Raw genomic sequence first — 20,548 nt, forward strand, 5'->3', positions numbered from 1 at the left:
AATGGCCGGTAGGGATTTTTCTGGGTGCTCCCCTTATTGCCCCAGAGCTGTCAGGGTGGAGAGGTGGAGGCAGAGGCAACCTTGCTGTAGCCTTCCTCCTCTTGGTTGCATCCCTATCACAGGGGGCACAAGTGTGAATGTGGAGGGTCAAACAGGAGGATCTGCTGACCTCCTTCATCCTCTGCCAGGATCTGGGGGTCCTTGGCCAGGAGCTAGGATGCAGCACTTACTCTGGTACCCAAAACATGGGTGCTTAACCCTTCTGCATCTTGGATGCCTTCCTATACTCTGTTAGCACACACACCAAATAGATTTTTTTTTTTTTTTTCTTTCTTCCCCTTAGAGACAAAGATGTCCCTAAACACGTGTGTTTGCCAGCTTCTAGACAGCTCTGATCAAAAGCAGTTTAGTGCGCTCAACCTTTGTGAATGGAAATTTCCCCCATCTCCTTCCAGGTCCTTAGGGTTTCCAAATGTCAAGCCGTCAACTGCAAATGCTATTTGAAAATGTTTAGCAAGTTGTAGTCTGTTGGCATCAGTCAGTCACCAAAGATAACCAGCTTGTTTTCTTGCTCTTCTCTTTAATATTCCCTCCCAGCAAAGCTCTAGAGACGTCATTAGGAGCAGTGAGCTCTTTGGAGCTGGGCAAACAACTGCTGAGTAGGTCGTTCCTGCGTAAATAATTTGCTTCTCCATTTCCCTCCGTGCCATGAGCTGAGGGCAGCGAGTCCTGCCTCGGTGGCAGCGGCTCAGCAGTTGAGAAGGTGCAGGCTCCAAGCACGTGGAAATGGTGCTGTTCCTTTTGCAGTAGCGGTTTCTGGAGGGGGAGCAGTAATTGCGTGGACCTGGTAGCGACCCCAAAAAGTCTTGTGCCATTCTCCAGGGCTGGATATGCCAAAATAGCGGTGAGAGGAGAGGGAGGGAATAATGATGCTTGCAGCTCTACCACATATGGAGCCTCAAAGCTAGCACAGATGAAGCTGCGATGGGCTCTGAGCCCTGTTCTCCCCCTCTGTGGTCAGTAAGGGAAGTCATGTGCAATGAAGTGACCACGCTGGGTCAGAAATTGCTTGTGTGGCAGCCTTCAGTGCAATAATCAGGCTCTGTTATTAATGTCTTTTTGTTTATCCACCCAGAATTTCTCAGCGGGATCTGGTTTTCATTCTCTTCCCACTACAACCCCTCTCTCAGGTCCTCTGCATTATTATAAAGAACCATGCCATTAAATAATTTCAGAAAATAACCCTGAAAATTGTACCTCAGCCTTAAAATGAAGGGCTGAAAACGTCCCTGGGAGGTTCTTATACTTGTCACCTGAAAATAATAATTCCAATTAGCTTCCATGCCTGCCCTTGGGTCCAGCCTAATAAATCCTAATGAACAGTAGCTGATTGAAATATATCCTTGTGAGTTATTTAAAACAATAAGTGTGCTCCACTCCAAGGGAACAGTTAATGATGTTGGCGGGTCACCAGTGGATCTCCTTGCAATGAAAGAGGAGGGAGGGTGGAAGAGCAGAGGTCTGATGTTTTCCCTGGGACCCTGGGGGATGCAAAATGCTGACTTGTAGACTGGTGACGAAGCCTTAACTAATAGAAATATCTCTGTCTGCAAATCAAGGCTTTCGGTGGTGGGTTACCAAGTGATCTGTTTCTGCTTAAAATAGCAGTAAGGATGAAGTAACTTGGGTATGAACTCATGTTAGGGGCACGGTTTAAGACTGGAGGGAGCCAGGATGTGCCTGCTTCTTTCTCCGTGCGGACACAGGCTGGGAGAGAGTAAACTGTTGTAATTTGCGTGATGGGAATGAGAAAGAAGTTATCGATTAAAATGGGATAAGAGGTGGCTTTATTCTTGTGAATTACCCAGATGGCAGCAAACGTGAACGCAAATCTTTACATGTAAAGTCATTTGCTGCTTTGCAAATGACCTTTTTTTCCTCCTCACAAAATACATGTTGTACCTCTTGTCCTATAAATCAAATCTTTTGAATTTTCAGGTTTTCAGCAAACTGGATTTCCTTTAACAGGACAGATTTTTATTGGTGAAAATACCTACTTTTGTTACAGCTGTTTCTCTTTGCCTGCCCCATTGTAGGAAGGCTGAAGCAGCTTCAGGTGACACCATCAGTAAGATGGACTGAAAGGTGCCCAGAAGTCCCTGATTGTCCCCCAGGGACAGAGCTGCCCAGAGAGACCCACCTGCAGCAAATGCTTCTCAGACAGCTCACAGGCTGGGGTGCATTTGCTGAAATGGCACCCCTGCATTTAAACACACAAATCAGCCTCTTCCTCTCGGTGCTGTTGTGCCTCTGGACTGTATTACTCAGGAGTATGTTTTTTCCTGTGCATCCTGATGTCTGTTTAGCTGCCCCCACCAAGCTGTTCTTTGTCCTGCAGATATGTTTAACCTATTGCTTCTAGCTTGTTTGCGCCTTTATTTACTTGCCTGCCTCCATAGGTCTATAAATAAGAACATTTTCACATACAGAGCTAATGAAAGGGCAAAGGTAAGCTCAGGTTGGACTTTTAACATTCAGTTGTCTTTGGTTTGCAGAAGACTTGTGCTCCTGCTAAATTTTTGATACAGATTAAGCTGCATGGCTCCCACTCGAGCTAGACACAGCCTTGCTGCTGTAAGCATACTCTGTCTTTTTAAGCTTCATCTCCCGTTCTGTGTCTGTCCCCCACATCTGTTGGAGCCCTGCAACATGCAGAAAACGGGTGATGGAAAACTCCAGCGTGCCACTGGTCTGTACACGGCTATCACAGGGTTACCCCATAAGTGAGACCCTGGAGCATTTTCCCCTATTTGCTTCTAAATTACCCAGCAAGAGGATTTTACATCCTCCTGCCCTTTTAGGATTACCCTAAATAATTCCTATTTCCTTAAGTATCAAGAGTAGCAAAGCAAAGAGACGGTTGCACAGATTTCAGCTGGGGTGCGTGGAGTATTTGCTCTCCGGTTGCTAAAACCTGCTGGTGCCTTTTCCAGCAGCCCCTCTTTGATGCGGGCAGCACAGGTCCCTGGAAGCAGCGCGGCTGTTTAAACACATGCTCTGCGCACACCTTTGCCTGGCTGTGTGGGTGTATCTGTGTTCCTGCTTATCTAAAGCTTGTTGCTGTGAACAGCTTGTGACACTGACGGAAACGCTGGTTGACAGCAGACATGGGGAGATCTTTCAGAGCCCGTTTTGTCGTCCATAGGCTTCTTTATGGCAAAACTATGTCATCCCTAAGGCTATAGCAATTCTGGATTTTCTCAGGAGCTTTACCTGGGCATAACTTTAAAGCTCTGGGGTTTGGAGCTGCATCTCCAACAGGACTGCCAGACATGTCTGCACATTGCATGGGTGTAAATCAGCTCTAGAGTTCGTGGCAGCAGGATGTTATGGCCATGTAAGATTCCCATCCAACCTTGTACCTGTGTTCGCCTGCATCTTCCTGGGAAACCCTGGGGTTTGGGGAGCAGAAATAATGTTGACTCTGTCTTGCATGTTTGTCCTCTACAGCTGTCGGTCAGATCTTCTGGGTTTGCAGGTCTTGGAGAACATGATGTAGAGTGGGTGTCCTTCACCCTTCACAGGACAGCAGAGCTCTGCACCCCTCTGTGGAGCTGGACATCCATCCCGGCACAGCCCCGTACGGTGCCATGGCCCAGCAGGAGAAGGCCAGGTGTTTTAGGGAAGGTTTGCAAACGGGGACGTGACTGCGCCTGGCCTGGGCCCAGCACGTGCAGCTGTTCAGTGTCTACTGCCTGGGATTAAAATAGCCAACATGCTCCTCGTGTCCCACCGCGCTCTGGTTTGCGTGCGTGGAGCAGGGCACTACAGCAGCGCCCGGGGGTGCAGCCTCACGGGGGGGCTCGGCGTGGGACAAGCCCTGGCTCTTTCATCCAGACGTGCTTGGTGGGGCAAGGAGTTGGACAGGCATCTACAGAGCTCTGCAGTACGACTGGTGGCACAGTCCACGTTATTTTATATATATTTTTTGGGAGGGGAGTTAACAGAGTTTCATGAGAATGGTTTATACTTTTGTGCATTTGGTCTGCCTGTTTCTAAACCAGTTACTCATTTAACTTGGTTTGTGTAAAGAGATTTTGATAGACAGAAATTTCGGCTTTACAGCAATAAAATCTTTTTAAATACTGCCCAAGCTGAAATATTTATTTTTGGCTTTGTTAGCTGTCTGAAGTGATGAAAGGATTCTTTCGGGCAGCTGTTCCTTATGTCTTGTATCATCGTCTGCCCCACAGAAAGGGAGGAAAAGATGCTCTCCTGACTTCCAGGTGCTCTCCGTGGGTCTGCAGTAGTCCAATACTTACTTTTGCTCATCTCCTTGGAGTAGTTGGAGATCACTCAGATGTCGCCAGCGCCAACTGTTTTGTGCAAAAAGTGCCCTGATATCCAAGGAGGGAGATGCTAATTTTATAATTAAGTCTTGGGGGAGTCTGGATCTGCTCTTCGCTCTGCCACAGGCTTCCTGTGTGGGCCCCAGGTAAATTTTGGGGTGTAAAATGTTGTTGTGTCTCTGAGGATGTTCATGTTTTTGTTTTCCTGATCTCTGCCTCACCAGACTGTCAGCCCTTTGAGGAATATGGACTCTCTGTGCCAGCGACAGAACGGAGAGCTGCGGGACCATGATCTCGCCCAAGATCTGTAGGAGCCACCACAAAACAATAAGGTAAAGGATAACAGGAGCGGGCAGACGAGTGAGTGGGCTTGCTGCTGACCCCCCCAAATCAATGGGGAGACAGAATCCCAGGGCTGTGCAGTGTGGTCCTCAGTGCGTTGGTCTGGCAGTGCTGGACCTCGGTGGGCTGCAAAAGGAGGAGGGGAGCGGAGCAGCACTTGACCTTGACCCCTGTGTGTGTCCATGTGGTGCTCTGGGCTCAGTCCACTGCACGTGGGCTCGCAGGATGCTGAGCGTCACGCAGGGACTTCGGGTATGGGAACCCTCAGCTGTGGGCTGTGAACCACAGGTGTTTGGGCTTTGATTAAAGACCATAAAGCCATGGCTGCTGCCTTGCCGTGCAGGGTGGCAATGCAATAAATCAAGATAAAATCAGCGGAGTGTTAAACAAGCCATGAGTGATTTACAATAAATTGTGTAAAGAACATTATATGACTTTCATAGCATGAGGAAATTACTACTGGAGAAGGATGCAGTACTGCTCAGGTTTTGCTTCCTGTTGCATTTAGAGTGAGCTTTCACTCGTCTCCGCACCATCCCAGGGCAGAGTGGCCAGTAAAGCACAGCAGCTCCACGCTTGTGTATCCCTCGGGCTACTTGCACGTGTCCCAGCTGAACAGTTTCCTATGAGATAGCCAAACCTCTGCAGCAATGCAATATAGAGCAATATTTTGTTTCTTTGGGTACACTCCCTTACCTTGCATTTGCTGTACAACAGTTGTCTTTGAAGGTTGGAAGAGAAATTTCAAACAATTTAGCATGTAGAAGAGGTGCCTGCTTGTTTCCCCTCTATGGACACATAACAGCAGAAGCCTGTGGTCCCAAATTAAGTTATTTCTCATGCAAAGCATCCTCTAATGTATTCAGCCCATACATATTCTGTATATATCCCCCACTATGTTAAGTCCTCTTATACATTCAGCTCTTCAACATCATCTTCTTGGGTAATTCATTTAAACTATTAGCAGCTATTTAAAAGACTTCTGCTCCATAAGATTTGGTTCTTAGTGCAACAAAGGTCATTTTGTCCAGTAAATTAGCTAATCTGCACCATCAGCAGTTTGCCTCAGTGATTTCAAATACTCTGTCACATCATAAATGCATTTACCAACAATATAATCAATTAGAATAATTTTACCTCTGAAAGGGCCTGACCTACAGTGAAGTCCTTTAAATGAGAAAATTTATTTTAATTCATTTTAAAACTGCTCTGATGCCTCTTTTGCTAAATTGTATTTTATTTGTCTTTAATTTTCTGTTGTCTTCTCAGTAAAAGAGGCATAAATTTTCAGCAAGAAATCAGATTTGTGCAGGTTTTAGATCTCCACCAAAAGCGTTTTTGATACTGGCAACAAATTGAAAATTCATTATTTTTGTCTTGTCTTGCCCATCTAATAAACAAGTGGGAATGTATCAGGCACCTGTAAAAGTGAAACTCCTCTCATTCTCACTGAATACAATTACAGAGCAATCAGTGAAATTAAAGCACATGAAATTCCAGGTCTGTGAAAGGCAATGCTCTTGCTGGGGAAATCACGGCCACGGTGATTTCTTGCTGCAAGCAGCGTTATTCAAAATGCAGTCAAGAAATCTGGCTCACCGGCACCTCCACGATTCTTAGAAAAGGTGTTGGGAAGGCGCTGGTAAGTGGTGCACGGGTGCTCAAGTTGACCTTTGAGCTTTAGAGATGAACTTACTTACAAACATCAGCTTGGGCCATGTCCCAGGGACTTCAAGGGGGCAACAACCTGCCCTTAAGGGTCTTCCCTGGAGATGCTTCACTCTACAGGTCCATGAGTGAAAGAGAAGAGGTAAGTTATATGAAGGCAGGGAAATTAATTATCAAGCCATAAGCTGACGTGACTTTGCTTGACGTGACTCTGCAACTCTTGGGCTCCTTGGCATTGCTTCCTTCTGGCTGAGCAGGTGTCCATATCGAGGAGATGAGGAGGAGGTAAGGCAAAGGGGGAATGCGGAGACCAAACTTGTCTTCCCCACTCAAAGTGGTCTCTTCCAATAAGTTTGGGGAACTTTTTTAGAAATGCGCAGAATGTTGCTGCCAACCTGGTAGCTCCTCTTCTGCCTTTCTGGGGCAGTTGGCTTAGAACTAACTTCACGTGGAAATTATTTTTATCAAATATTTATTATGGAAATATTCTATTTACAACATGCTATAAAACATGAGAAGGCAGAGCTGAGCAATGTATTTTTTTTTTTCTCAAGGACTTGGAGAATATTTTGCACAGTTATTTTGAACAGTTTTTATATTTAGCAAGTCTAAACATGATATAAGAAGTAAATAAATCAAAGAGGCAAACACAACAGAAGAGAGAAGGCACAATGCAGTTTTTGAGCCTGTCCAAAATGTGTGGGTTTGAAATACACTCATGCAGTGATGTATTTGGAAACGCTGCACATTCAGCCGTGAGACTAGAAAGAGTGCAAGGTGGGTGAAGGGTTTTGAAGATGGATAGCCTTGTGCTGCTTTAACGCAATGCCAAAAGTTGTTAAGGGACGCTTTCTCCTGAAAAATGATGATTTTCTGGAGGATAAAACATGAGTGGTAGACTTCATCTCAAAAGTATCATGTTGATTGAGGCATCATCTCAGTTTTTCCCAGGATTCAAATGGGGCTTAAAGCCTTTGTACTCCTTGTGTGGAGTCTTGGTGGATTTCTCCAGGCTTGGCTACAGACAACCTAAACATTGTTCCATAATGGCATTAAGACCTAGTATGAGACTTTCTGGGAAGGGAACACTCATTAAATTGCTGAAGGCAAGGAAAGAAAATCTGTGTCTGCTGCTGCCACTGGAACGCAGATGGAGAGCGGTTGTAGGGGCTCTGAGATACCAAAAACGCATCAGGACAATCCAGTATGTTTGCGGGGGCTCCCTGCGGGGCTGCTACCAGGATAGCAGGCACCTTGCAATGTCACCCCTAAATAAAGGGCCAAGCAGCGGTGGGGGATATTAGACCAAGGAATAGGGTGGGGGATCGCATCTGGTAAAATAGGAAGGGGAATGATTGAGGTGGGAGGAAGGAAAAATGAGAGGAGAAGAAGAAAGGCTGCAGGAGCAAAATACTGGGGTTTTCCTCAGAAAAAAGGTGCAGATTCCATGTGGGAAGGCAGTAAGCACTGCGATCTGCCCAGAGGCACGTGCAGTTTGGCATTCTGTAGTCAGTGGTTGAGGAAGGTATGTTGACTGCAATGGAGGAACCAGCCCTGGAGTAGATAAGTGTTTTCTTGTACTGAGGAAATGAAAAATTATTGGTGAATTTGAAAGTCATAAAAGTAAAAATATAATTTTGGCTGGGGACCTATTTATCTAACTATTTTAAAATGCATTTTAACATTTGTATATTTTAATTAAAAATACATTTTAGCACCAGCACAGCCAAACTGCCATGGTGCCAATCTCCTTTTTTGGAAATTTCTCCTTAACATTTTGAATTTATTATAAATTCATTGTTTCTAATACAATTTTTCCCTTCTCTCGTCAATTTATTATCTGTTTTTCATTTCCCTTCTCTTTTGTTAATCTTTCTAAATAACTTTAAAGTGGTCCTCCATCTATTTAGCTAAATGAATTCACTCCACAGATACTCATTATTTTGAGGATGATTTATGCAAGCACTATTAGCTAGATTGTTCCTTGTTTGAAGGTTTTTCTGCAATCAGAAAAACCCAGATTTGAGTCAGCTAGAATTAGATCCAGTAAAAAAAAAAAAAATTACATAAAGTATTCAGCACCTCTGTCAGATTTCATATATCAGAGGTCAGCTTAACAGGCATAAAAACACAAAGAAGCTTTAAACTATGGGGCTGACCTACTGATCTCATCTTAGCCTGGGAAACGCTGTAGCATCAAACCCCAAAAGTCAAATCGGATTTTTTTTTTTTTTTTCTCCCCAGCTGATCCTCGCATCTCTATGGGAAGAGGCTGTGCATCACGTACGATCACAGACTAGGGCATTAAGCTGTGCTATGCCGCTTAATTTACTGTCTGGGTTTCATCTGACAGTACACTATGATGGCACACCCAGCACATTTTATAGATGTTGGCAAAGGCTTCCCTTCGAGCCTCGCTAGCGAGCAGGGTGTGAGCCGTGCAGGGATGCCTGGTCCTGCTCTCACCATACCCGTGACCTTGAGAAATTGATTTTTAATCCTGGTGGGGTGTCACCTTGGCAGTGGGTCTCCTTTGGGTTGCTCCTGGCTTAAGGCGTAGCAGCTGGGAGGAGAACCGTGCCGTCCTCCCCGGAGCTGGGCAGGCTGCAGGGCTGGAGACGCTGCTTGTTCCTTCAGCAGGGTGGCTGGAAAGTTTACAGCCTTTGAGAGGTTGTAGGCAAGATTGGAGGAAGAATATTAAATAGATTTTGGCTGCTTTATGAAAAATACCTAAGACAACTGGGGATTTTCTTGTAAAGTCCTATCTTGTCTTTGTGACAGTTTGCAAATGGCTGTTACGTGCTAAATAACATCAAACGGGGAAGATCAGGCAGAAAATGAGGTTAGGTGTCCTCAGTCCATGTACTGGCTGTCATGGTGGGAGCAGATCTGGTTTCTCAGCAGTTGAAACCACTGTGGCTTCGGTAACTTCAGAAGCCCCATGAGTTTGCCGTGCTGAGCTCCCACCTCCGTGAGCACCGACTGCTTCCTTGGCCTGGTGATGTCTCCCATGACGGGACCCAGCACCGCTGCCCTCCCAATGCTCACACACCTCACTCGTGAGCCCAGGACAGGGACCTCAGCTCTCCTCTCCAGGCTGTACAGTTTGGGGGCAGATGTGCCAATTTGGGGGCTGATCTCCAGCCTTTCCACCTTGCATGCAGACTGGAATATACCTGGGTGCGTGCCAGCGGGGGACAGTTTATTAGGGCCAGCGAAGAGCATCACACATCCCATTATGTCAGCTGTGATTTTGCAAGCCAAATGCCCATTCAGGGTATACTGTGTATCCTCAGATTGGTATTGATCTTAAAATTTCTGGTGGTTTATTAATGACAGAAATGCTGTGGCCAGATCCTTCTGACTCGTGTAAACCCAAAGAAGTGATACTGCTGTCAGTACAGTCAGCTAGAGACAAATCTGGAGTAAATGGAGCAGAATCTGGCCTACTCTTTCCAACCACTCTATGTAGGTTAAGCAGGAACTATGGGAGGAAGCAAATACTTGCCAGCAAAAGGTTGTCTCTTTTCAATAACGACCACCTTTGGAATTAATCCTGATCCTTTGCAGAAGGAGCCAAAAATCCCCACTGGGGTCAGGATTTGGCCTATTCCTCGCCATTCTTCAAAATCCTCCGTTTTACAGTAAAAGTCCTTTCCAGACGCCATCGTTGCATGGAGCTTATTAATAAGGCTCTTGACTTTAAATACTCTCCGTCAGGCAACAGGTTAAGACCTTGAAAATGTCAGGCTCCCCGTGCTCAGTCTGGCTACGGAAAGGATGTCTGCAGCCCGCAACAGCTTTGAGCTTCCACCCAGCCTGGGGAAGGGCAGGAGCTGGTGCTCCAGACAGCTGGTGGGGGAAGAGCTTTGACGATGGATTTGTTAATCATGGGAGCAGCATCCCGCTCTCCTGACACGGGGCTGGAGGGGAGGCATGGAGGAAAGTTTATTGCCTGGGTAGCTTCTGCCTTTGGGAGAGGGTCAAGAGGTGTCACCAGCTCTCGAGGCTTGGCCTCTCCTCCTGATTCCCATTTTAGTAAACCTCCTTTTCTTCCTGTAAAGGTCATTTTCCTGAGCAAGATAATTTATGAGTGGAAGACGGTTTGCTCAAGGAGAGCTCCACCAACTCACATACAAATCTTCCCTTCCTACAGTTATTTATGATTTGCCCTAATTAGCTTGTATAAACGTGTGGAAACTCCAAGTGCAATCTCTTCTTTGCACAGTTCACGTTCGCTTTGCAGGCTGTCCCCTGCTTGTCAGAGGCATTGTTTGTTCAATAATAAAATTGCCACATACTGTTAATCACAACCTGCAAACATCTAATAAAACAACCATCGAAAGTGTGTATGTAAAACCATCTCTTCACTAGCCCCATTAGGCTCGGCTCTTTCTGGTTTGAAAGCTGCATGACCTCTCTTTTCAATCAATTCCCAGTTATTAACCATGAAGAATAGCATTGGGAACTGCATTTGCAAATTGAATGTGGTGGTATATAATGAACTCACTCTTTGAAACATTCCAGTTGAGGGGAACGTATCTAGCTAACGTTTTTTAATCTCTCTTTCCCCCCCTCCACCTGTACTACATTCAGATATAATTCACAGAATTTAAAATAACTTGGAAGAATAACACTTCCTAAGCAGAGTTTAAGGGGACGGTGCCTGTAACAACTTTCTATTATCTGTTTATTCTGATCCCTCCAAGCTAAGCCCTTGAGAAGATTAGCTACTCAGCTAAAAATCACCGCAGTTTAAGAGCCGATCTTTATTTATTAAAATGCTCCGACCTCTAACTTGGGCTTATACATTTATTTATTAAAACTAATGAATTAATGCCCTGGTGGCAAGCGGGGTTTCCAGGGGGCTGTGGCAGCCTCCCAGCCCCCCCGTGGGAGCGGCGCCGGGCGCCTTCCCACGCGGCAGCGCTCCGGGGCGGGGGGGGGTGCGGGGCCAGCCCGGCCCTCCCGCCCCCTCAGCCCCGGCTGGAGCCCCCGGGGGTGGGGGTATCTCTCTCTTTGGGGGTGCACGGCCGCGGGGAGCCCGGCGGAGGTGGAGTCGCGCATCCCCCGCGGCAGGGAGCGGGGGGCAAACCCGGCTTTGCAAAGTCCTTTCCGCCTGCCCTGGGTGGGGGTGTCCACCTCCTTCCTCCACACAGTCCCCCCCCACCGCCGCCTTCCACTCGTGAGGGTGGCTCGCCGGGAGGGCCTGGGAGACCTGCCCTTCGCCACGTATCGCCCGGAGCCTGAACAAAGGCAGGGGGAGGGCAGCGTGGCCGGGGGTGGGGGCCGTCCGCACGGCCCCCCCCCCGACCCCCCGGGGCTGCCCCGGCTCCTCCCGGCTGCCCGCCCCCGCCCTGCCCCGCCGCGCTCCCAGCCCCCTCCGCCTCCGCTTCTCTCCTCCCCTCTCCTCTCCCTCCTCCCCCGGTAAATCCGAAGTTTCCTGTTAAGCACGGGCGAAGCTTTGCAAAGCGGCTGCGGAGCTGCCTGCTCCCTCCTTGGGATTACCGTCGGGAGAGGCTCCGCTCGGCTCGGCACGGCTCGGGAAGGGCCCCCGCCGCCACCTTTCCTCCTCCTCCTCCTCCCCAGCCCTCCTCCATCCCCGCGGGCGGGCGCCGCACGCCGAGCCCCAGCCCCCCCCCCCAGCTGGATTTACGGGGTGGTGTGTGTTTGGGGGGGAAAGATCCGCCGCCTCCCGGCGCCCCGATTGCTGCCTGGTCCCATGTGAACTGGAAGGCACGGCTATGCTCGTGGGGACACCGCGCTCCGCTAAACTAAGGTAGGACCCCCCCCCCCCCACCCCCATCAATTTTCCATCGCCGAAAATGAGAAGGTGGGTGGGGACACCCCGGGGGCTGGAGGGGGGAGACCCAGCTTCCTCGGGGGGCGGGAGCGGCCGCGCCCGGGAGGCGGCTCGACCCCCATCGCCCGTCTTTGTTGCGGCTGGAGCGCCGGGGCCAGGTGGGAGCCGCGCCGGGGTGCGCCCCGCCGCCGGGGGGGCCGCCGCCCCTGACCCCCTGCCCTTGCCCCGCAGGTCCTGGCCGCTACCATGACTGATGGCGAGAGCCGAGAGCCGCTGCCGCGCCCGGCCGGCGGCGAGGTGCGGGTGCCCATCGCCACGCCGCCGCGCCGCCCCGCTGAGCAGCCGCCGGAGGATGCCGGCTCCGGCCCCGGCGGTTCCCCTGGCCGCGACCCGCCGCCCGACCTGGCCTCCGAGGAGGAGGAGCAGGTGCCTTACCCGGCGCTGGCACCCACCGCCTTCTTCTGCCTCAAGCAAACCACCCGCCCGCGCAGCTGGTGCCTCAGGCTGGTCTGTAACCCATATCCTTTCCCCCAGGGACACCGCACCCCCCGGCCGGTTGGGACACCCCCCGCTCCGGGAGCCCTCCTGTGCCGTAGCATCCCGTTGGGGCTCTGTGTCCCGGGGGCTCACGGCTCCGTCCAGCGCACGGGGATGCCACAAAGCCCCCGGGGTCCCCAGAGGTCCCCCTCTCTGTGCTGTCCTGATCCCCAACCTCGGGGAGGGGGATGTGGGGCTTTGCAGGAGTGGGACAGGCAGGGGAGCACATCCCCCCCCCCCCCCCGTGCTCATCCTGCTGGCCTCAGTCAGGGACACGCATGCCAAGGTCCCCTCGGCTCCATCAGCATCATCCAACCGTCCGGTGTGGGAGCGAGAGGGACGGGGTGGCTGGACGTGGTGCCCGGCCTCGGCATCGCAGGGTGGCGGAGGATGCTGAGCCGCAGCCCCCCAGGACCCACAGAGGGGAAAAAACCCTCAACTTCACTTCTCTCTCAGTGGGGCGGGAAGGAGCAGAGTTTAAAGACAACCTGGTATTTATTTTAGACACAGTGGGGAATTTCAGACAGGCACTGACCCTCTTGCTGTTTATATAAGAGAGCTCGGAGTGCATGTGCGCTTTCTAGTCGCAGGAAGATGGAGTGGGTTTGAGTTGGTTTGGGAAAGGCACATGCCTCGCTCGCCTCAGGTCCAAAAACTCCCCTTTGCTTTTGTTCTTTTTGCAACTTGCAGGCAGGGAAGGAAGAGGACAGTCAAGCCTCTAAATCTCCCCCCCCTCCCCTGTGTCCTTTATCCTTTTTATTAATGTTAAATGAAAAAGAGCAGTGTGTTCCTCTCGGTTGTGACATCCAGAAAATTGAATTTTACCCAAAATGCTTGTGTGCAAGCAGAGAGTTGTCAGTCTGTCTTGATAATCTTAAGAAAGTGAGCTTTTAGCTTTGCTCTGCACGTCAGCTCCAAAGCATTGACATTGTACAGATAATTAATGCTTTTACCTATCCCTGATACCTGCCTGTAGTTTACTGCCTATATCCTGCCACTGCTATTAAAAGCATTACTTATTAATACGGTTATTATTGATCTCGCTTCAGTTAACCAAAGAAACCCATGTGTATCTGAGATCACTGTTTTCCTCAGCAACACCACCAAGTTGAGTATTGTCGTTGGGAGGAATTGCACAATCCTCCCCAGAATACTGCCTCGGCCTGTTATTAGGAGAAATACTTGGAGGGAAACCCCACAATTTTTATGGCCTTGGGTCTCCTCTTGTTTAAACTATGTTTACACATGCTATTGACTTTTGCAGAGCTATTTCTGCTTTACACCGTTGTGAGGGGTGAACCAGGCTCCTATACGTGTGTGGATGGAAGGGAGAAGTAAACAAGTAGTTGATCTCCACAGTGATGCTTTAGCCGTGTAAATATTAAATGTAGATGATGGTTCCATAACAAAAAAGTGATATACCCAGTCCTGGAGGGGCTTGGCGAGGGCACTGTTCTTGTTACAGCTGAGAGTGAGTCAAGGCAGATCTCTTCCCTTAAAGCAGGTTATCGCGTTTCAAAACTTTGGGGGCAGGCGGGAGGGAGAAGCCTTCTCCTTCGGCTTTGGTGGGGTCTTGCTCTCCCACGCGGCACTGTGGGTTTGGCATCCCCAGAGCCGGTACTGTCAGCAAATTAACCCGCGGCAGGAGGAAAACAAAGTGGCATCGGCACTGAACGAGGGAGGTTTGCGTAGAAGAGGGTTCAGGTGTGCTCGTGCCGCTGTAGGCTGAGGCTGTGCTTTTATTTTGCCTTTCAGCATCTCTCCAAAGAATTCACAGGAGAGCGAGTTCCTTTGCAGAACTTACCCGTTTGACATAATATTAGATGGAAATTGTGACGGTTGGTTAATAGTGAAGCAGAAATTTAATAAAACTACATAAGCCCTGTGTTGTAGTGTTATTGCTGTCAGAGCCGGTATGTTTTGGTTGTAGCAGAACAAAGCTCACGACGTATCGCAGCAATAGAGACGAGCTCCTTGCTGGGATTTTTTTTCCCCTTCTCTCGGTCATCAGCAGTCCCACGCATCGCAGCGAGAATAGTCCTTTGGTGTTGACTCTTAAGTTTCTTGGCGAGAGCACTTGTGTTGCTGGTGGTTGTGATTTCTGCAGCTGCTTAACGAAGCTGTGTTGAATAACCTCAAAGCGAGGAGATGTGCATCCTGCTCAGGAGCTGGTGCTGTGCCCAGGTGGTGCTGGGTGCATGTCGGACCGCAGGCAGCCAGAGGTCAGGTGGCTCAGGGACAAGTGCCACCACCGTGGGCTGGGACACTTGGAAAGCAGCTAGAAGGGGACATGGCTTGAGGAGGAGTGCGGGCGGATCGATGTGACAAGGGCTGAGATTTCCCAAGTGCCTGTCCCGGGGGAAGAGTAACTTGAAAGAGAAGGTGGCAACAACACAAAGGTGGTCTGTGGCCAGTTGTGCAGTTTTGGTGACTGTTCCTGCCCAACCAGAAGCATAAATCGAAAAATCACGATAATGAGCTTTATGTTTGCTTTAAAATCTCCCTCTTAAGAAGGAAGGGACGTGACTGTGAAGTCTCTTAAAATCTGAGTCTGAAGAGCATCGCTGAGGTGCTTGCTCACCTGGGAAGCACTGACCTCTTCTGAAAAGCAGCTCCTTTCTCTCAGTGGTGCTTTTTCTTGGTGGGGGAGTTATTTTTGCTTTCTTTGGGGTTTATCTGGGGGGGCAAAGGCGGGGGGAGGAGAAGGTCTCGCTCCATGCCCCCCCAGTGCCTGTGTCCCTCATCTCCCTGTGCTCCCCAAGCGTTTCCCGGTGTGGGAGTGCATCTCCACAGGTCTCCCCTGTGGTGGTTCAGCTCCAAAACTTGCACACGCTTCCCCCTGCCGCCAAGCAGAAAGACTTCACCCCTGTGCCCCCCGGGCTGCGAACGGAGCCATCCGTCTGTCCAGAGTGCCTTGAAAAGCAAGGGTGTCTCATCCTGCACATTCGGGGTCTGGCTCTTGGGGATGGTCCCACGGGATGCTCCTGACAGAGGCAGGGAGCTGCATCCCACCGCGCCACGGGGTTTGTGCCGCGGACCTGGGTGCATCAGCATCCAAAAAACCAAATGCCACTGCAGTTCGGGGAGTGCGGTCGAGTGCATCTCGCGTAGGGCTCCTGGCAACCCCCTGTCAATCCAGATCGCTTGAAGCACAAAAGCCACCCGGCCGCTCTGAATATTTGTCGGTAGCAGAGATAGCCCAGACCTGTGGCCTGGAGCAGGTGGAAATCCTCCGCGGCTGGGCCAAAAGCGTGGTTTGCTTCTGCGGTTTGAGCAGAGGGGGTTACTGCCAGGCTTAGAAATAGCTAAAAAAAGCTGTTGCCTGGTTCTCGGGGGACAGGTGGGGTGAGGATCAGCTTACGGGGCCGGGAGCCTGCCTAGCCCAAGGCACGTGTCTGCCCAAAGGGTTGCGCATCGGAGGAAAAATGGGGGAGTGGGCAGATGTAGTAGATGCACATTTGTGTTTTTAATAGCTGTGCTGCATTTGGGAATGTTAAGAACAACCTGGAAAAAATCCCATGCCTCCCTCCCCCTGCGTCTGCGTGGTTTTGTATTAATAAAACCAACAGACTTCCGAATTCTCAAACAACAGAAAGCAAAAGGTCTGCAAGGAGTTGATTTTCAGGTGTGGGAGCGATAATCAAAGAGTTTTGTTCATTAAAGTTTAATTACAGGAGCAGAAAGTGTTCGGACTGGCTCTGGGTCTGATTTTTCACAGTTGACTTTTGTTTGCTGTGTACTGTCATTCTTCAGCTTTCCAGAGTGATGGCTCCAGCGTGAGAGTCACCTTCCGAGCTCCAGGGTTACCTCCAAACCCAAATTCAACCGGAAAGTCACTTGTACGTGACAGTTTAAAGCAAGTAAACAGCCTGAATATAGTTCTTACCATACGGACAATGGTTGAAATTGAGTTTTCGCTGTCGAGTTGTATTGTGTTTTCCCTCTGTTATTACTGATTTACTTTAAGTTTGTTTCCAATTGTATATCAAGGCAAATTAATTTATTTCTTCAGTCCTGGATCTCTTAACGTGGGTTTATTTATAGAGGTCTGTGGGTGGGACTTTGTGTACTCGGTGTGTATGTTGGGTGGTATAGAGCAAGATTTTGGCTTCTGCGATCCTGCAAGATCCTTTCCTGGCTCTGCCCAAGCGCTGCCGCAAACTGACGGCCCTACAGAAACAGGGAGCTGTGCCTGTATCCGGACGGGTGTTTTCTTTAATATATTATTTTAGTGTTGCTAACGCTTTGATGAACGAAGTGTTGAGTCACTTTCTGTCAATCCCTAGATGTCCTTGTACCTCGGGGGGGGGGGGGGTTTGGCCGCGGCTCCTGGCCCCCGTTGGTTGATGCGTGCGTAACCAGCGATGGGCTGGGATGGCCATTGGCAACCGGCGCCGTCCACGTGCCTGAGGTGGAGCGGTGGGGAGGAATGCTGACTTTGTGTTCGTTGCCAGTCCGTTGCATCGCTGCGAGGGGTTTTACTGTACGGCTGGCTGGAGGAACGGGCTGTAAACCGGGACGTAACGCGCAGCGGCGATTAAACCTGCTTTCCATCACGGCATTGAGTGTCAGCTTTGCAGCGTGGCTTTGATAAGGCTCGAGCAACTTTGCTGGTTTTTTTTAGTGATTCATAAAAACATTCAGTGATTCATTATAGGTTGAATTCTGTGTGCCTCAGTCAGAAAAAACCCTCCGCTGATTTATTTTTTCAAGTGGCTACAGAGCTTGTTGGTTCCAGCTGATTGCTGTGGGACTTGGCTCTGTTCTCCTGTTTGGGTAGAGTCTCTGCTTGCATCGAATCTGGTTTTTATTTTTTTAATTTTTTTTTTTCCTGAAGTGCTTCTCCTAGCAGCACTTGCTAGTTGCCCTTACAAGTACTTTGGGGCAGACCGAATGTCCACAATAACATCCTGTGTGTTATTTCCAAGCACTCCCTTGTATAGGTGTCTGTAAGTCTGCTTAATGGTGAAAAAACTGTATTTCATGCAAAATAGTGTATCTGATCTCTTTCTAATGCTCTACTCTTCACTCCATCTCCCCGTTCTTCATACTGGGCTAAGCTGTTTGCTCGGCGGGGTTATAAATTGTTCTCTGACACGAAGCTTGCAGTTCTCTTCATTCTTTACTGCACAATTGATGTGTTCTGGCTCCCGCGTCTGTGGGAGCATTGCCATTTGTGATTTGGGGGGGGTTATACTGAAACACACGGAGGTGTGGGTATCAGTGACTGGTCTGGGCTTCTATCAGTTTGACAGACTTCATTTGATTGCTCTATAATAAGTACGTATCAGATTTGAGGAGCTTTATCAGAAAGCCTTTGCTTTTAATCTGTTCTTATTTAGGCTGTATCCTGACAAGTGCAATGGGAGGGTTTGACCGAATCACAATTTGTCATCTCCGAATATAAATATTGCAGTTAAAATATTTAGCGTGCTGTGGAAAAACCCGTTAGCGAATAAATGTATTTCTGGCCTCATCCTGGGAGCTGCTGAGCATCCTCGACGCCCACTGAATCTGGTGAGAGGCGCAGGTGCTGTGCACCCAGCAGCATCTCCTGCTGAATGACAAGCAATTAGGAAACATAAGGAAGAAAAGTCTTGTAAATTGTAACTCATCTAAAAATATGTTGTCCACATGTGTGTTAGCTCCTTTCATTTCAGCATTCTGTGTTGGCTCAATACATCTAATCAACAGTTTAGCCCTGAGTTTCGTCTTTAAAACCAACAGAAGTGATCTTGTCGTGGTCCCTGCATCCCTGGCACCACCAAACCCCATCATCTCTGACCTCTGTATTGCACCCTGAATTCCTTAAGCACTGCTCAGAGGTTTTACCTCTGTGAAATCGCTTTTATCCCTGCCTTCTAGCCAAACTTGGGAGTGTAGGTCAGTGTTGGAAATCCCTGCCCTATGGCAAAGCTGCTGGAGTCTGCCATACTTAGGAGAAATGTCATTTAAGCGCCAGTGTGGGCAGGGGGTGGCTGGTCGCTCAGAGCACGGGGTTAAGCTCTCTGCAAACTCAAGCAGGCATTAGTTGGTGCTTGGCTCCTGTTTTCGAAATGACTTTTGCAACAAAAAAAGGGTTAGCTAATTACAAAAATACTTTTGAAGCAGATGAGGTTTTGCCGTAGCTCTTTGCAGCAAGGACTGGCGGTGTGTGGTAATACCTGGGTGCGTTCGGAAGTGTGACTGTAGGGAAACAATAAAAAAAAATGATGCTGGTGTAGAAGAATGGAAATGTGAAACTGTCTGATGAAATGAAGTTGATTCATAACAACAACAACAACAAAAGTCCGTCTGAGGAAAAGTGTACAAAGTAAATCAAAAGCATAAGTAATGAAAATAAAATTAGATCTTTGATGTTAATGGAATAAAATATTGAGTAAATGGAATCATATTTAACCCCTCCTCAGCCCCAGTTCTGATCAGCCTTGCTGCCTTTCCCTTGAGCGCTGGCTGTGGTTGGAGCCCCTGGCGCTCTGTTTGCATTTGTGTTTGAATTCCAAGCTGAATGTGCAGCTCGTCTCAGTTATGTGGCTTTATCTCAGTATTGTCGCAAGTCAGGATTGCAGCAGGTATCTCTGAGCAGCTTTAATTCACAAATGCACTTAGAAAAATTTTGCCTACCTAGTTCTTCCTCACCCTTTAATCTAGGTAGTGCTTCTATTGCTACAGAAGGCAATTGATTCCAAAGTTAACTCTGTCTGCATCCACATATCCAAATTTACTATACATATAGTTTCACTGAAGAAAGTAATTTAAATTATTTTAGGATGTCTTTGTGTGTGCTTTTCCTTTTCTACTAATTTTTTTTTTTCAATTGTTCTGGGCTGGATATTCCCCTTCAGTGAAAAACTGAGAGATGCTAACTTGTTGCATCAGGTTTTACTGAAGATTACTCGTAATCTCTGTGAAATATCTACAATTTACTTGTTATTTTCAGACTGTAATTTATAACCCTTCAGAGCAATTAATTTGCTACTTTTCAAGGCATTTACAAGATGCATCCCAGACTCCAATTTGTAAAGTTTTTCCAGTTGTCTCACCTCTCAAATCTGGTGGGAACCAATAAATGCAGTTTCAATTTGCAGTTTGTTTACAAGTTTGGTTTATGTATTGAGTCCATATGTATTTTTTTCCAGCCTGTTAAGATGGCAAATCCCTTCGCAACGTAAAACAACGTATCACACAAGTTGAACTGCACTGAGCAGAAGATCAGAGCCTATAGCTAAGCTCTTCTTTATGTTACAGATGAATTTTATGCAGTATAACCTCAAGTTGGATATAGATATTTTCTGAATTATTATACAGCTGTCTCTAAGATACTCTACTGTATTTTAGTGAGTTGTTTTAAAATACAGAAGGAGTTTTAGATTTATTTTAATTGAGTTTAAGCTTACCTTTTCTTTAGCTTTTGTTACTTGGTGTTTTGGGGCTCGGATGGGCTCCCGCGGGGCCGGTCAGCAGCATCCACCCGGGCTTACTTGGAAGCAAAACCTCCGCTTTGTTTGCCGTGCTCCGTCTAAATGACACGTTTGGAGTTACTCCATTAGAGCAACCGGGACCACGTTAGTTTACAGTGAATGAACTCTGAATCATGTTTTTCTCTGTGTGTTTGTGTGTTGTTGTTTCTTGTTTGTTTGGTGTTTTTTTTTTTTAAAAAAAATTGCTTCTGCAGACAAGAAGCATCGAGCTGCCTACTTACAGAGCTCCGATTAGCGTTCCGCTGGATTATGCACGTAGGTCTGTCATTTCCTTATGCTGGTGTAAATCAGGAGGAGTCCCAGGGTTGCAGCCTTGGCTCTGTGGACCTCACACCCAGAGACACACAGGTGTGTGTGTCTTTTCTCAC

At 48.3% G+C, this 20,548-nt stretch overlaps 1 protein-coding gene across 3 annotated transcripts in view; it reads left to right on the forward strand.

The window, feature by feature from the left end:
* Positions 1–11,771: 11,771 nt before the first annotated feature.
* CACNA1H (calcium voltage-gated channel subunit alpha1 H) overlaps positions 11,772–20,548 on the forward strand; it is a 253,542-nt gene continuing 244,765 nt past the window's right edge. For 2 of the 3 annotated variants that reach the window (XM_075768012.1, XM_075768014.1), the window contains exons 1-2: positions 11,773–12,138; positions 12,394–12,679. In XM_075768012.1, coding sequence (XP_075624127.1) covers positions 12,409–12,679 — 271 coding nt within the window. In that variant the 5' untranslated portion in view covers positions 11,773–12,138; positions 12,394–12,408. Of the gene's footprint in view, positions 12,139–12,393; positions 12,680–20,548 lie in introns of all 3 variants that reach the window. The other variant, XM_075768013.1, reaches the window with a different exon arrangement.

The sequence above is a fragment of the Balearica regulorum genome, chromosome 15 (genome assembly GCF_011004875.1).
Source record: "Balearica regulorum gibbericeps isolate bBalReg1 chromosome 15, bBalReg1.pri, whole genome shotgun sequence".
Classification (NCBI taxonomy): Eukaryota; Metazoa; Chordata; class Aves; order Gruiformes; family Gruidae; genus Balearica; species Balearica regulorum.